The sequence below is a fragment of the Patella vulgata genome, chromosome 6, assembly GCF_932274485.2.
Source record: "Patella vulgata chromosome 6, xgPatVulg1.2, whole genome shotgun sequence".
Classification (NCBI taxonomy): domain Eukaryota; kingdom Metazoa; phylum Mollusca; class Gastropoda; family Patellidae; genus Patella; species Patella vulgata.
The window spans coordinates 25,942,496-25,955,757 of NC_065884.2; the positions used below are offsets into that span (position 1 = coordinate 25,942,496).

The 13,262-nt window shown below is 35.3% G+C and overlaps 1 protein-coding gene across 2 annotated transcripts in view; it reads left to right on the forward strand.

Moving 5' to 3' along the window:
- The window catches only part of LOC126825092 (neurogenic locus Notch protein), a 48,844-nt gene that overhangs the window by 12,952 nt on the left and 22,630 nt on the right, over positions 1 to 13,262 (forward strand). For both annotated transcript variants that reach the window (XM_056101962.1, XM_056101963.1), the window contains exons 2-17: positions 787 to 1,053; positions 1,261 to 1,782; positions 2,026 to 2,301; positions 2,641 to 2,919; positions 3,242 to 3,355; positions 3,676 to 3,783; positions 3,907 to 4,011; positions 4,478 to 4,606; positions 7,523 to 7,630; positions 9,122 to 9,229; positions 9,485 to 9,592; positions 9,957 to 10,058; positions 10,533 to 10,640; positions 11,028 to 11,150; positions 11,751 to 11,858; positions 12,548 to 12,646. In XM_056101962.1, coding sequence (XP_055957937.1) covers positions 801 to 1,053; positions 1,261 to 1,782; positions 2,026 to 2,301; positions 2,641 to 2,919; positions 3,242 to 3,355; positions 3,676 to 3,783; positions 3,907 to 4,011; positions 4,478 to 4,606; positions 7,523 to 7,630; positions 9,122 to 9,229; positions 9,485 to 9,592; positions 9,957 to 10,058; positions 10,533 to 10,640; positions 11,028 to 11,150; positions 11,751 to 11,858; positions 12,548 to 12,646 — 2,650 coding nt within the window. In that variant the 5' untranslated portion in view covers positions 787 to 800. The remainder of the gene's footprint in view (positions 1 to 786; positions 1,054 to 1,260; positions 1,783 to 2,025; positions 2,302 to 2,640; positions 2,920 to 3,241; positions 3,356 to 3,675; positions 3,784 to 3,906; positions 4,012 to 4,477; positions 4,607 to 7,522; positions 7,631 to 9,121; positions 9,230 to 9,484; positions 9,593 to 9,956; positions 10,059 to 10,532; positions 10,641 to 11,027; positions 11,151 to 11,750; positions 11,859 to 12,547; positions 12,647 to 13,262) is intronic.

A 13,262-nucleotide genomic window follows, 5' to 3' on the forward strand; every position in this document is an offset into this window, starting at 1 on the left:
TGTTGATGCTTGTCACGTGATTTCATAGAATTTTAGACTTGACAGGCACGTATTTGTGTATAAAAAAGGTGAACTGATTAAAAGAATTGAAACAGAAGGCGTGAACCTACTAGTCACATTTTTGAAACGTATAGCCATATGCTCCGTGGTTATAATTCCTTAACTTTATTTACTTAAATATTATCTTTCCTGATCATACATAAAAGCCCTTCCAATGGTTAATCGTTTCTTACCCAAATGTAATATAGACATTTCATATGACATGACTTGTAAGAATATATCTACAGAAACGTATATCCGATGTGCAGCAATGCTATTCTCCTAATCCTTCTTTATTCATATTGATATTGATATCAATGAAATTTCAATGTATTTTGATATTGATATCAATGAAATTTCAATGTATTTTCTATGACAAATAAATAAATTTAAAAAATAACCCAAATGATTACAAAATGTATCCATAGATTGAATACATTTTCTTAGGTGCTTTTAAATGAGTTTTCTGGAATATAAAATAGAATGTGAAATCAAATTTCTAGAATATGAACAAGTTATATGAAATCAATTGTCCAGTACGGAAGCGTATAGGCGTCAATTTTCTAAAGAATAAAAAATGAAATCATTTTTCAAAAAAAAAATCAATCAATTTTCAATAACATCAAATTAGTTTTCTATAAACGGTTTAAATCAATTTCTTGAAAATGATTTTCTGAACAATACATTTGTTTCTTTGATTTTAAGTTATCTATGACGACAGTATATTCATTTGTTTTTCATTTTCAGGACACGGGAACGGAATGAGAATGTCCTTGAGGTTGGTGACCCTGGCCTTGGTGCTGGGGTTCACTTGTGCTGGATCAGTTGGTTCCACTGGTGGAATCTCAGACTGGATTAACAGTTGGATGGATTGGGGATTAGGTTCTGGAGCTCAAACAGCTCCAGCGTCTCAAGCAGCAGAACAAAGACTTCTTGAAGACACCAGTTTTGGTCATGATCATATTGATATGTCAACCAATGGCATAGCTGTAATAGATCAAGGCTTCCCTGTTGGTATGTAAGCCACTTTATTTAGCATAGTATTTGAATTGTCTGATATTCTATTATATTGATGGCAAATATACTTTCTACCATATGGATCTTTTCTAAAAAAAATTTATCAATCTAATAATATCCCCTCTCACTTTGATACATGAATTAATATTCCCCAATCCCCGCAAAAATGATAACATCTATTTGAGATATATTTTTGAATTTCAGTAACACTGTGTCCAGTTAATGTGATGTTTATACTTGATGGATCAGACAGTGTCTCACCACTAGGTTTCGGTCAGGCTAAATATTACCTGAAAAACGCTATCCGAAACGTTACTAATATGTATAAGGAAGCTGATGTAGGAGTTATTATGTTCAGTAATGGCATCTCCCAGGAGATTGAACTTAAAGCACGCAATACATTTGAACTCAACCAATTATATCTTGAAATAGATGGTTTGATTCAACCAAGAGGTCAAACCGATCTCTATCTAGCTTTAAGAAGAGCCCACACCGTACTCGGTACATACAGACCTAACGAAGGAAAGGCTATTGTTTTAATATCAGATGGTTGTCCAAATAATGTGGCTAAATCTAAAGCTGAAGCTACATATGCCTGGTCCAAAGGAGTTTACGTCGTGAGTATTGCTATTGAAAAGGCCCAGGTAGATATGTTGAAGAAATTATCATTCAGAATTCAAGATATCAGCACACCCATTGATTGGAAATATACCGTAGCCTGCCCACGTAAGTATTTGAAGACCCCTATTGTCCTATTGCCTTTTTGTGTAACTCATGAGCATCACCAAGACAATTAGTGGGCTTTATTTAAAACCATTTAGCGATCATGTGATCTCGGTAGTTTTTTTTTCTATTTGTGAATTTGGTTGGAGTTTTCTAAAACGTTTGTACGAATACTGCACATAACAAACTTCACACATCATAAAGACATGAACAATTATAATAATCTAAACATTGTTTTACTTTCAGCGTCCACATTACCCCAGTTAAGTGCTGGATTGAGTTGTTCAGATATTATGATCGTTATGGATGGATCAGACTCTGCCGGTAAACAGAAAAGTGTCATCAAGAATTATTTGGCTAATTTAGCTGACAGATTTTATAATGTTAGAAATCAGATGGGTGTTGTTGTATATGGTACTGATGTCGACTCTGTTATTCCCTTAACTTTAGATAAATCTATGCTGTCCGAGACAATCATCAACGACCTACGGATCCCAGCTACAGGAACAGCTACTTCTAAAGGTAAGTTACAGAATGCCGTTTTCGGAACAGATCTCTGAAAATGAACATGTGTTCTTAAATACACTGAGAAGCTTACCTGCAAGCATTAACCTAATTTAGTCACAGTTTAGTGTAATCAAAATACATACATGTAAATTGACGATTCATTTAAATATATGATGGATCTGTTTTCTCTGTCACTCACAAATATTGACTGTAACCGAAAAATATATCAAACAAAAGGCCTTTTTCATAAATTAAGAGATTGTATGACATTTGGTTTTTGGGGGTCACACTCAAAAAGAATATAATTGTAAAATTGTTATCCTCTTTTCTCATCACGAAAATTAAACTTTCTAGGTATCGAAAGAGCAGTGCAAATTCTACAAAGTGACGGAAGAACAACAAATAAAGTTATTATCCTTATAACTGATGGTCCACCACTGGATCCAAACCAAGCTGCTTTAGCTACCAGAGCAGCGATTAACAGCGGTATCAGAGTTATAGTAATTGGAGTGGGCACTCACTTACAGTATTCAGACCTCGTCTCGATAGCTGGAGGCGTTACTCAAAATATTTTCCAAGTGGAATCCTTCCTGGATCTTTATTCATTAAATTTTACAGACAACGTCTGTGGTAGTGAGTTATTACCTTTTAATGGTTGTTTCGTATCCTAATAGTTCTTTTTTTTTAGTTTTATACAATTCTGTTTGTTCAAATGAGCAAGATTTCTAGATTAAAAAATTGATTGGATATCAGGGATCGTTTACCTTAAAATGAATTATATTATATGCATCCACATATATAATAAGTATGGCTTATATTTACAAGAGATCATTTTGTTAGTATCTATGGGTGGCTAAAGAACATCTTTTTATGTATCCAGTTTTTTTAATTTTGTCGGGTTATCAATATACTGTAAAATAGTTTTGACCATTAAATCATAATTTTTAATTTCTAGCGCCAACTGTAAGATGTAATAATCCATGTTCTAATGGAAATGCTGGTCTGTTACGTGATGTGTGTACATGTACATGCAATGCTGGTTGGACTGGTACTGCTTGTGACGTTAGAGGTACGGGTTATTCACGATAAGTAATATCTACATACTAAGCTTCTCCCAAACTGACATGCATTCTACAACAGGAAACCTGTTTATATATTTAGTATTATGAGAGTATTATAAGAGTAGTGGCTAAAACTGTTTTAATTTTGTGGCAAATTTGAGATTTTGATAGGTTTATTGTGTAAAACTATTCCTGTGTACATGTATTTTGTAGCATATTTGAGACTAAATGCCCCCTTTTTAAATGCATAAAATATGAAATTGATTTGATAGGTTGTATAAAATTATTGCTGATTTTATTTATATATTTTTATATATTTTTGACACAGCAAACATCTGTCCTCAATGTGAAAACGGTGGTTACAGATCTTCAACCAGTTCATTTGATTGCAGATGTATTTGTCTACCTGGTTTCAGTGGCCCCGCCTGCGAAATGGGTAAGACTTTTTATTTTATTTTATTTTTTTTTTATTTTTTTTTTTTTTTTTTTTTTTTTTGTGTTATTATGTTTGATTTTTATGTATTTATTTATGAAGATTTTTTTCCATGCTCCTTTGTAGATATGTGTAGAAATTTACGAAATAGTTGCAATGGAAACGTTTCGCCAACTGCTGGAGGCTGTCAATGCATCTGTAGAGCCGGATATACTGGACAAAACTGTGATGGTAACTATCCATTTATAGTTTACATATAACTGCATGTACACATATGATGAACCGTTAAATGCAAAAATGACATTGCTTTATCGAGTGTTTATATTGTATGCATTTTTAAAGCAATCTACGTATGTATAAAGGTGATCATTGGAAGAACCCCAGTAGGTGAAAATTATCTTCATTACGTAAATGATGAAATGGCTTTTCTTATAATATATATTCTCAAAATCAAAATAACGCACCGACGAGAATATTTAAGCCATTTAAGTGCCAAAGAGTTTCGTTTGAAATAATTATTGGTATCTCTAGATTTAATTAAAACTCTTGTGTCGAATGTCTGTTCTAATAAGAAATCTTGTGCCATTAATGCTTTCATGTTTCATTTGGCAACATCACATACCTTAAGATTCGTAATAACCATTTGAAATTTTCACAAGCATTTTTAAATGTGATTGTTATATCTATTAATTTTTAGTACCTATATGTACTGATAGTAACATTTGTACCAGTTCAGAGAGGGGTGTGGCGTTTTATAACGTCAACACTAGAGCGTGTGGTTGTCAATGTCGATCGGGATATACCGGAAGTCGCTGTGAACGCATTGGTTAGTATATTTTAATGTTTAGTTCAATACAAGGGCTGGCTGAAAAGTTCTAAGCATAAGAACTGCAACTGTCATGTTATTATTGTCTTCGTAGCAGACTATCTTGAGAACCTACCCATTGAAATCACCATAAATGGACAAAACTGGCTATAGGGCTGTCATCAAGTAACTGCAAATGAAAGGATACATGCATGCATGGTCTCCACTTTAGGCGATGTCCATTCCTTTTCCACACTAAAGAAGAGAGCTGTGGAATTTAAGCATAACAGAGAGAGCACCCTTCCCTCCCGCGCCAAAAAAACCCAAAAAACAAAAAAAAAAAAAAAGTCGGTTCCTTCTGCTGGAAAAGGTGATGCTTCAGTCTTTTGGGATTCCAAGGGTATTCTGCTGATTGGCTATTTTGAAAAGGGCCAGACTATCAATGGAAGATATACTCTTCAAAAAAAGTAGGGGATATTCAGAAACAATACAAAACTGCGGAAATGCACTGCTGTTTTTATTAGAGGTAACCAGTGTATGTTAACAACAGGCCAATTGCCTACACATAAACATAAACAGTTCATGTGGGCGGCTTATCTGACGGCCCCATTTCACACGCAAAGAGATACACCGTCAAAAGTGAAAATGGACGTTTTGATTTTTGTCTTAATGAGTAATTGCTCCACCAATCCTCAGACATTCAGCAATTCGTCGTGGCATGCTCCTAATCAACCGTCCAATCACGATTTGGGGCAATCTGACCCAATCCTCTTGCAGTGCCACGGCAAATTCTTGCAGTGTTGTCGGTTGACGTTGACGTCGACGAACACGTCTCCCGATCAAATTAAGCGTAACACACTAAAGCAAAGATACGCTAAACAGTAAATCTTATGCAAGAACCGATAGGAAAGCAAACATGGATAGATAAACCAGCACGCGGCAGTTTTCATCAACCCTTCCTTTAAGTGTCAAATTTGACAATGAACCCCTCCCACGTGTATGGCGCTATTGCGTGTCGCATGTGCAGCTCAGTTGTTCTGTTGGGGCGATAAGTTCTTCATCTGTGAACATTACTCTCAAAGCATGTCAAGTGTCCATGACTATTTATCATATCACAACCTGCATATGTATTTGCATTTCAATATCCCCTACTTTTTTTGAAGAGTATATTATGCGGACCTACTGAGACAGTTGCGTGAAGCTATCAAAGCTAAGCGAAGGGGAATGCTTACTAAAGGCGTCCTGTTCCACCAAGACAATGCTCCTGTTCATGTCAGAGATCCATGATTGTGGCTTCGAAATCTTTGACCATACATCTTACTTGCCCGATTTGGCCCTTCAGACTTCCACCCGATTCCAAAAATGAAAAAGGGAACTAGCTATCGTCATTTTATTAGGAATGATGACGGCATGTCAGCTATGAACGACTTTTCTTGGGTGACTTAAGAAAATTTCTTCCTGGCCGGTATCCGGGCTTTGCAAAATTGTTGACAAAGAGTGTGTACACCTGGAATGGGACTGTGTAGTAAAATAAAGGTCTTTCACAGATAGCCTTAGAACTTTTCAGCCAGCCCTCGTAGCTGTATTTTACCCAGGAACTGTCTACCCAGTCGTGCAGAATCAATGAATAAATGTAAGAATTCTCTTAAAGCAGCACTATGGAATATTAGATAAAGAGTTGGCAGTTATCGCCATAATAGTTTAAAAACAGATAATGTGAAGAGAATATGCTGAAAATTTCAGTCAAATTACTTCACTCTGAGCCGAGAAAAACGAATTCCAAAAACAATGCAGCACAGCCGTTGAATCGCAGATCGGATTCAAATCTGTTTAAAATATTCCCACCAGATGGCATCGAGAGTTGATTATGGTCTTGTCATGTTAATAAATGTCTAATAAATAGTTTATATTACGTTTAAGGGGGATTTAATGACCGAATGGTTAGCACGTGCGCGCTGTATCATAAGGTCTGCCATTGAGTCAACTGGCGTGATTCCTCGGTTATACGTGACAAGGAGCAGGGTCGCCTGTCACACTCCCCCCCCCCTACTATATTCTGAAAAGTCAATGCAAATAAAAATGCATGTTAGTATGTTTATATTCAGTATAAATAAACAATACGCCTTTTGCAGAAAGGGCAATGGAACGTATATTACATTTAAGGCTTTCTTTAAGAAAGACCTGCAGCAATAGGTAGATTTAGTTCTTGCATAATATATGTTTAAAAGGCCAATCCCGATAATATTTTGGAGAATAAAACTGCTTAATTTTGTGTTAAAACTCCTTAATATCCCGTACCTAAGGGCCGAAGAACTAATTCAATATTTATGATATGTTTTCAAACAACTTACACCCGTCAGTCTTCATCTGGAAATGGAGACCGGTGTCCAAGGCTGTATTATGCGATGTCTGGATAAAACCAGACTTTTATTTTATAAAAACAATGTGTAGGTGGAATTTACCTTTCGTTATCCAGTACGGCACATGGGTCATTCACTGTATAGACCTCTAAAGGAACGGCGATAGATTATCAGGTCACCCAACGAAAAAATTGACCAGAAATCTTAAAAGGGTTACGTGTCCGGATAAGCATTTTTGACGTTTACGTCCAAACAACTCAATATTTTGAGCTGAAATTTTGAGGCAGGGTAAATACACCATTCCGCTTTATTTTGGCGCTTAAATTTCATACGAACTTGGACTTTTGTTTTTGGGACTCTGTTCAAATCGGGATAGTCCCTTTAACTGAGGGATGAGTTCTTGTGAAGTAACAAAAAATATATTTTCGTTTAAAATATATAGTCTATTATAGTAGAAGAATTTTGCGAAATAATGGAAAATGGTACCAGGTGTTTAGTAAATTGTAAAAATTGACCTCCTCTCTCGGGACGTTAACCATAAAGTTAATGAATGTTATTAAATAATATGTATTTACAGATTGTACCTCAACGCAATGTAAAAATGGTGGAACCCCTGCTCTGTCTGGAACATCTTGTTATTGTCGATGCCCTTCAACACACACCGGTACTTATTGTGACACACCAGGTATGCTATTTAAAATTAACTTTGTATTTCATCCATACTAACGAAAAAGTAAAATGTTTATTGCCAGTGGCAAGTTCACACAAGTTATATTGCTTTGATATTAGAAACCATTTCAGCTTAACACTGGGTTAGAATGAGTTCAGTAACAGAGTTGTAACCAAGTAAGTTAATATTATTAACGACCTGGATTAACCCTAAGATAAACATCGACTCTATGGACAGGGGCAAAAAATAACTTTAAAAAACCCTTTGCTACTGACAAAAAACGTTCTTGTCGGTTATTAGTGTAGCACTATGCATACTATGAGTCGCTGGCTAGATGTAGAAAGCCCATAAGCCAAAAGCTCCCCACATCCAACATGTGACTCATACCCTCTTCTGTTACATATTTTAATAGCCCTGTGACTGTCTATTATTTGTATTTCTATTCTTTGGATTCCTTTTCACGTTGTGTATTTTCACTCTTACTATCTCAGTAGTTAAGACGTTTGTCTTACCAGGAATAACAGGGCATCAGTTCGCTTCTACATTTTATATCAAACTGGACATATAATATGGTTACAATGCATGATTTACAATACAATACTTAAAATTAACTTGTTTTTCTCTCATACCTTTAAATCGCAGATGAGTTTACCGGCGGCAACATCATATGGCTTTCCCTCAAATCAATGGGGTTTACCCATCCCAGCTGGTGTTTATTGAACTTCGGCGGTCCCTCCCTAATTTAGTCTCTACTAAGGAATCTTCATGATGTCTAAAATCTATATTATCTCAATCACTCGTATAACATAAACAGTGTCCTTGAGACAGCTCTGTCAATTGTTCAATTGGACGAATATTACGTAATTCATTATGATGATTGGTTACTAAGCCAAATGATGCAATAGGAATTTTGCAACACAAGTGAAAAACCTGATATTCTGGGTTTACCTAAAATCATTTCTGTTTTGGTTTTATAAATCTTTTTATGTGTCATCCACTGAATCATTTTAATTTAAGTACGTGAGATATGACTTCTCTACGATGTGTGAATCTAATAATTAATTAAAGACGCAATATGGTGACAAAGACCATAGTACTACATTAGCCAGATCGTTTTTGTCAAAATTTCAACTATCCATATTTTATCATATTTTAATGGAATCATTTCGATATTGGACATAATTTATAAAATGTGCATATCTACATGTATGACAAAGCTTTCCATGACGGTCACTTTTTGCAATACTTTGGGCTATTTAATCAAAAGAAGCGATCTTGTCGGTTCCTGTTTTAAAACCCCCGACGATTTTAAACTAGTTTTAAAATAATCGCCTTAGACCAATTTTGGAAATACAGTTTTAGGATGTTCTGAACGTCGGCAAAGTTGACCATAGGCCTTAATATCACAATAAATAATACACTAGTTTATATTTTCATTTTTCCATGTTTTGTTTATAAAAAAATACATTTTAACCGCTTTTTGTATTTTTTTTATAAAAAATCTAGTTGTAGTATGCCAATCGTGTAGAAATGGCGGTTATAGAGCATCGACGTCCACCTATGACTGTTCATGTACATGTCCTGCTGGTTACTCTGGTCAATATTGTGAAATTGGTAAGTAAATCCGTACTGGTATAATCTGGCCGATTGGGCACAATTCTAAATAGATGGCTAGCCCAAACAGACTCATCATTAAATAATATGTACCAGATTATTCTTTTAAAAATTCCATCGTTACATTATTTGGTCAATTGTTATTCCCTAATCAAAATTAATAAAGATAAGGATATACATAACTGATCAATTTACCAATATTAAAGGTTCCAATGCAACAAAAGATAAGCTAATATTTCTTTTGATGATTTACAGACGCCTGTCAAAATATACAAAATTCTTGTCAAAATGGACGACTAGTAAGATCATCTAGTGGATGTGCTTGTCAGTGTAATGTTGGCTTTAGTGGATCTCGATGTGATAGTAAGTATTTAAGTATTCGTTAATTCGCATTGACTTTTTAAACCACAATAATCATTAAGCAATTGACACCTTTTTCATTTTATCGACTAGATTATGTCGCGACACTTCACTATGAACCAATAACCAACAATTTCTAGAGTACTGATGGGGAGGCATTCGTTATTAAAATATTTAGTAAACATGCAAACGTGTTAATGCTAATATATGATCGTGTTGAGTCATGAAACCGGACTGATGTTAATATATGATCGTGTAGAGTCATGAAAACACACTGATGCTAATATAAGTTTGGGTTGAGTCATGAAACCGTACTGGTTCTAATATATGATCGGATTGAGTCATGTTATAAACTTATTGATTTCAGCATGTTTTAAGAATTGTGCTAATGGAGGTACACCATATGTATCCAATGGTGCATGTCTGTGCAGCTGTGCAAGTGGTTTTACTGGCGAACTATGTTCACGTGGTGAGTATCATAACTGGTGATGTCCGGTCAGCTGTAGTGGTAAGGTCATTTCCTTAAGGAAAATTCATCTATTAGGAACTCGGGTTATCTACCACTACTCCTAAACATAATTCTAATGGTGTCCAATGGTGTAGGAATGACCGTTCTAAAGCTTATATGTTAGAAATATGTCAACACCAAATTTTATTTATTGCAAGATAAATATATTGTTGATTTGGGGTCACATTATTCAACAGTATTATTCAATTATAGACACCAAGAGTGAAAGCACAGTGGGTGACGGGTCGAAGAATCCTTGGAGAAGTTCAAGCAACCAATTAATAAATCCAGGCAATAATCCAAAATATACAAACGCACCCTGAATTAGCTCACTTTAATTTCAATTAATCAGTGATATTATTAACTTGATCCTGGGGAGGCTTCTTTGAAAGTTTAATACCAATTACAATGAATATGTTGAATTTTGTTCTGCAGCATTAAATCCTTGTCCTAATACTAGATGTAATGGAGGAACACCCCAGTTGATTAATGATAGATGTGTCTGTTTATGTCAACCAGGATTTACGGGAGAAGGCTGTACAGGTTAGTTCTTCTAAAACATTAAAATTCAGCACACGTTTTACGGAAAACCATTAATGGTAAAGCACTTTGTCTTTTTAGGCCAATTAGTTATGAGCTGCCACGGCAGTCGTGTCGTTTCCGAAGCATCTAATGCCATGATCCGTGTTGTTAGTTCTGTCTGTGTTGTATTTACTATAAATACGCAGATCATATATGACTACCAGATTATAGATGTCTGAACACTTTTCCAATAGTTTGTTATTAATGATAACGATTCTTCACCCGATTAGTGTTAACCTGTTCTAATTTTGTTAAATTATGACATTCTTCAAAATTATTTCACATAAGTTGTGTTGAGCCATTATTAAACTAGCAATAGACATCATCAGTGAACTTTTCTTATCACAGATCTTATATGTATTGATGTCAGAGATTGTAATAGCAATGGTCGATCTTTCTTCTTTCAAAACAACTCAACATGCGGATGCAATTGTAACCAGGGATTTTTACCACCAAACTGTGGCGTTAGAGGTAAGATGTAATCTTGATATCCACTGTAAATAACAGGTTGACACTTATATGTGTAGATCATTTTCCTGATCAATAAAACCTTGATATACAAAGCCCAAAACATGTTTATATTTTGTACTAGATCATTTTCTTTGCATTCACAATTGTAGTCGGATTTTGTACGTCAAGAGGAGTCTCGGTGGTTTAGTGAGCAAGCAGCTTCGCTAACCAGGAGTTCTCAATTTCGCTCCCAGTGTTGGCCGAGAAAGTTCCTATGGAATGTCTTGTAAGGTTCCCCTTGTAAGTGGTGCAGGACACGGGGCCTGACAAGGAACAATGCCTGGTCATACGAGTGGGACAAAACCGAGGTGAAATGTCCACGTTGTCATTCACGTAAAAGAACCACTAATAGTTGGAATTGGGGGTTCGCGTATGTCGTAGTGCCGCTGTTCGGGCAATAACCCACCCCTACCCCCATAGCACACTGTCTGGCGTATGCCCATCTTGATTAGCCCAGTCGGTGCAGAAAAGTAGGATGTAATTTCCAATTTCATTTCCTTTTGTAAGTCAAGACGTATTGTTCATCGGAGTCTAAAAGATGTTATTATTCATTTTATTCAGATTGCTCAGGCTACCGGTGTGCAAACGGTGGATCTCCTGCATCTTCGGGCAGTTCTTGTTTATGCAATTGTCCTAGATCTTTTACAGGTCCCAACTGTGACACACCAGGTAATAATATTCTTAATATGTATATAAAGAAAGTTTGAATTATATTTTGTTCGGTCATAGTACTTGAATTATTTTATATATCATATTTATAAACATTTAAATGAATAATTTGTTGAATAACCTCTGTATCTTAAAGGAGCTAAATCGCTAATATTTGGGACCTAGAAATTGACACAAATGGGTCGCAACGCATATAATAATGTAATCTAATTGTATATAAACTGATTTACATTCAATTGTTTCCGTTTTGACTCTAACTTCAAATCAGTTATGTCTAGCGAAATGCGGCATGGGCGTCAACCGAATGTCAATTTCTAGTGTCTGGTTATTCCAGTGTATTGCGCACGCTCTCATGGCGTCACAGTTTGACATGAGTTGTGGAATATGTCTAGCCTCGTTCTTTCTGGTCACTTGATACAAATGACTCTGAAACGCACTATGGTACACGATTCGTGTACCAATGGTAAAATGTTTATTTTGTCTTAAATATCGGATATCAGAAGCCTACCTTTTCCCGGTAAGATCACAACATCAATGTTGATTTGAATTGACAAATAATTCGTGTTGTCAATCTGTAAGACTTTGGATGATACTGAGTTAGAGACTTAGCTACTTTAAATGTTGTCCAATGACTATCGTTATGTTTTCCCCGTTATCATGTAACGATTTGATTATTTTCATTTTTTTAGTTTGTCAACCTTGTTTAAATGGTGGCGTTAGATCCAATTCTAACACTGGATGTTCTTGTACATGTCGTGCTGGTTTTACTGGACCAGTCTGTGAAGTCGGTATGTAATAAATAACTAAATTATCATTTTAGATTTTGGAATGAAATAAACAACTATATTACCGTTTTAGAATTCGGTGTGTAATAAAAAAAAACTAATTCTGTGATGTGATGAATAAATAGATTACAATTTTATAAATCGGCCCATGCAATAATTAACTAGAATACTTAAATTTGAAATTTTCTGTGTAATAATTAAAGAAGCAAAATCGCTATTCTTTGGCACCTATAAATGGACACAAGTCTGAAATGAATGGCAGTCTATGGCATCTGGTTATTTCAGTCTACCCCAGTAGTATTCTCTTACATGGGATATGTTTAGCATCCTTGAAGAAGTCGGTTCATACAACTGGTACTCGAAAGCATTCTGGCACACGATTTGTGCGCCAATTTTAAAATTATCGTGCGCCAATTTTAAAATTTTCATTTTGTCTTAAATATTGAATATCAGAAGCCCAACTTTTCACGGTAAGATCACATCACCAATGTTGATTGAAATTGCCCAATAAGTTGTGTTTGTAATGTCGCAGACTGTGGATGAGTTTGATTTAAGGAGATTATTAACTAGATAACTGTTTTAGAATTCGAAACGTAATAATAAACTATTTACTATTTTA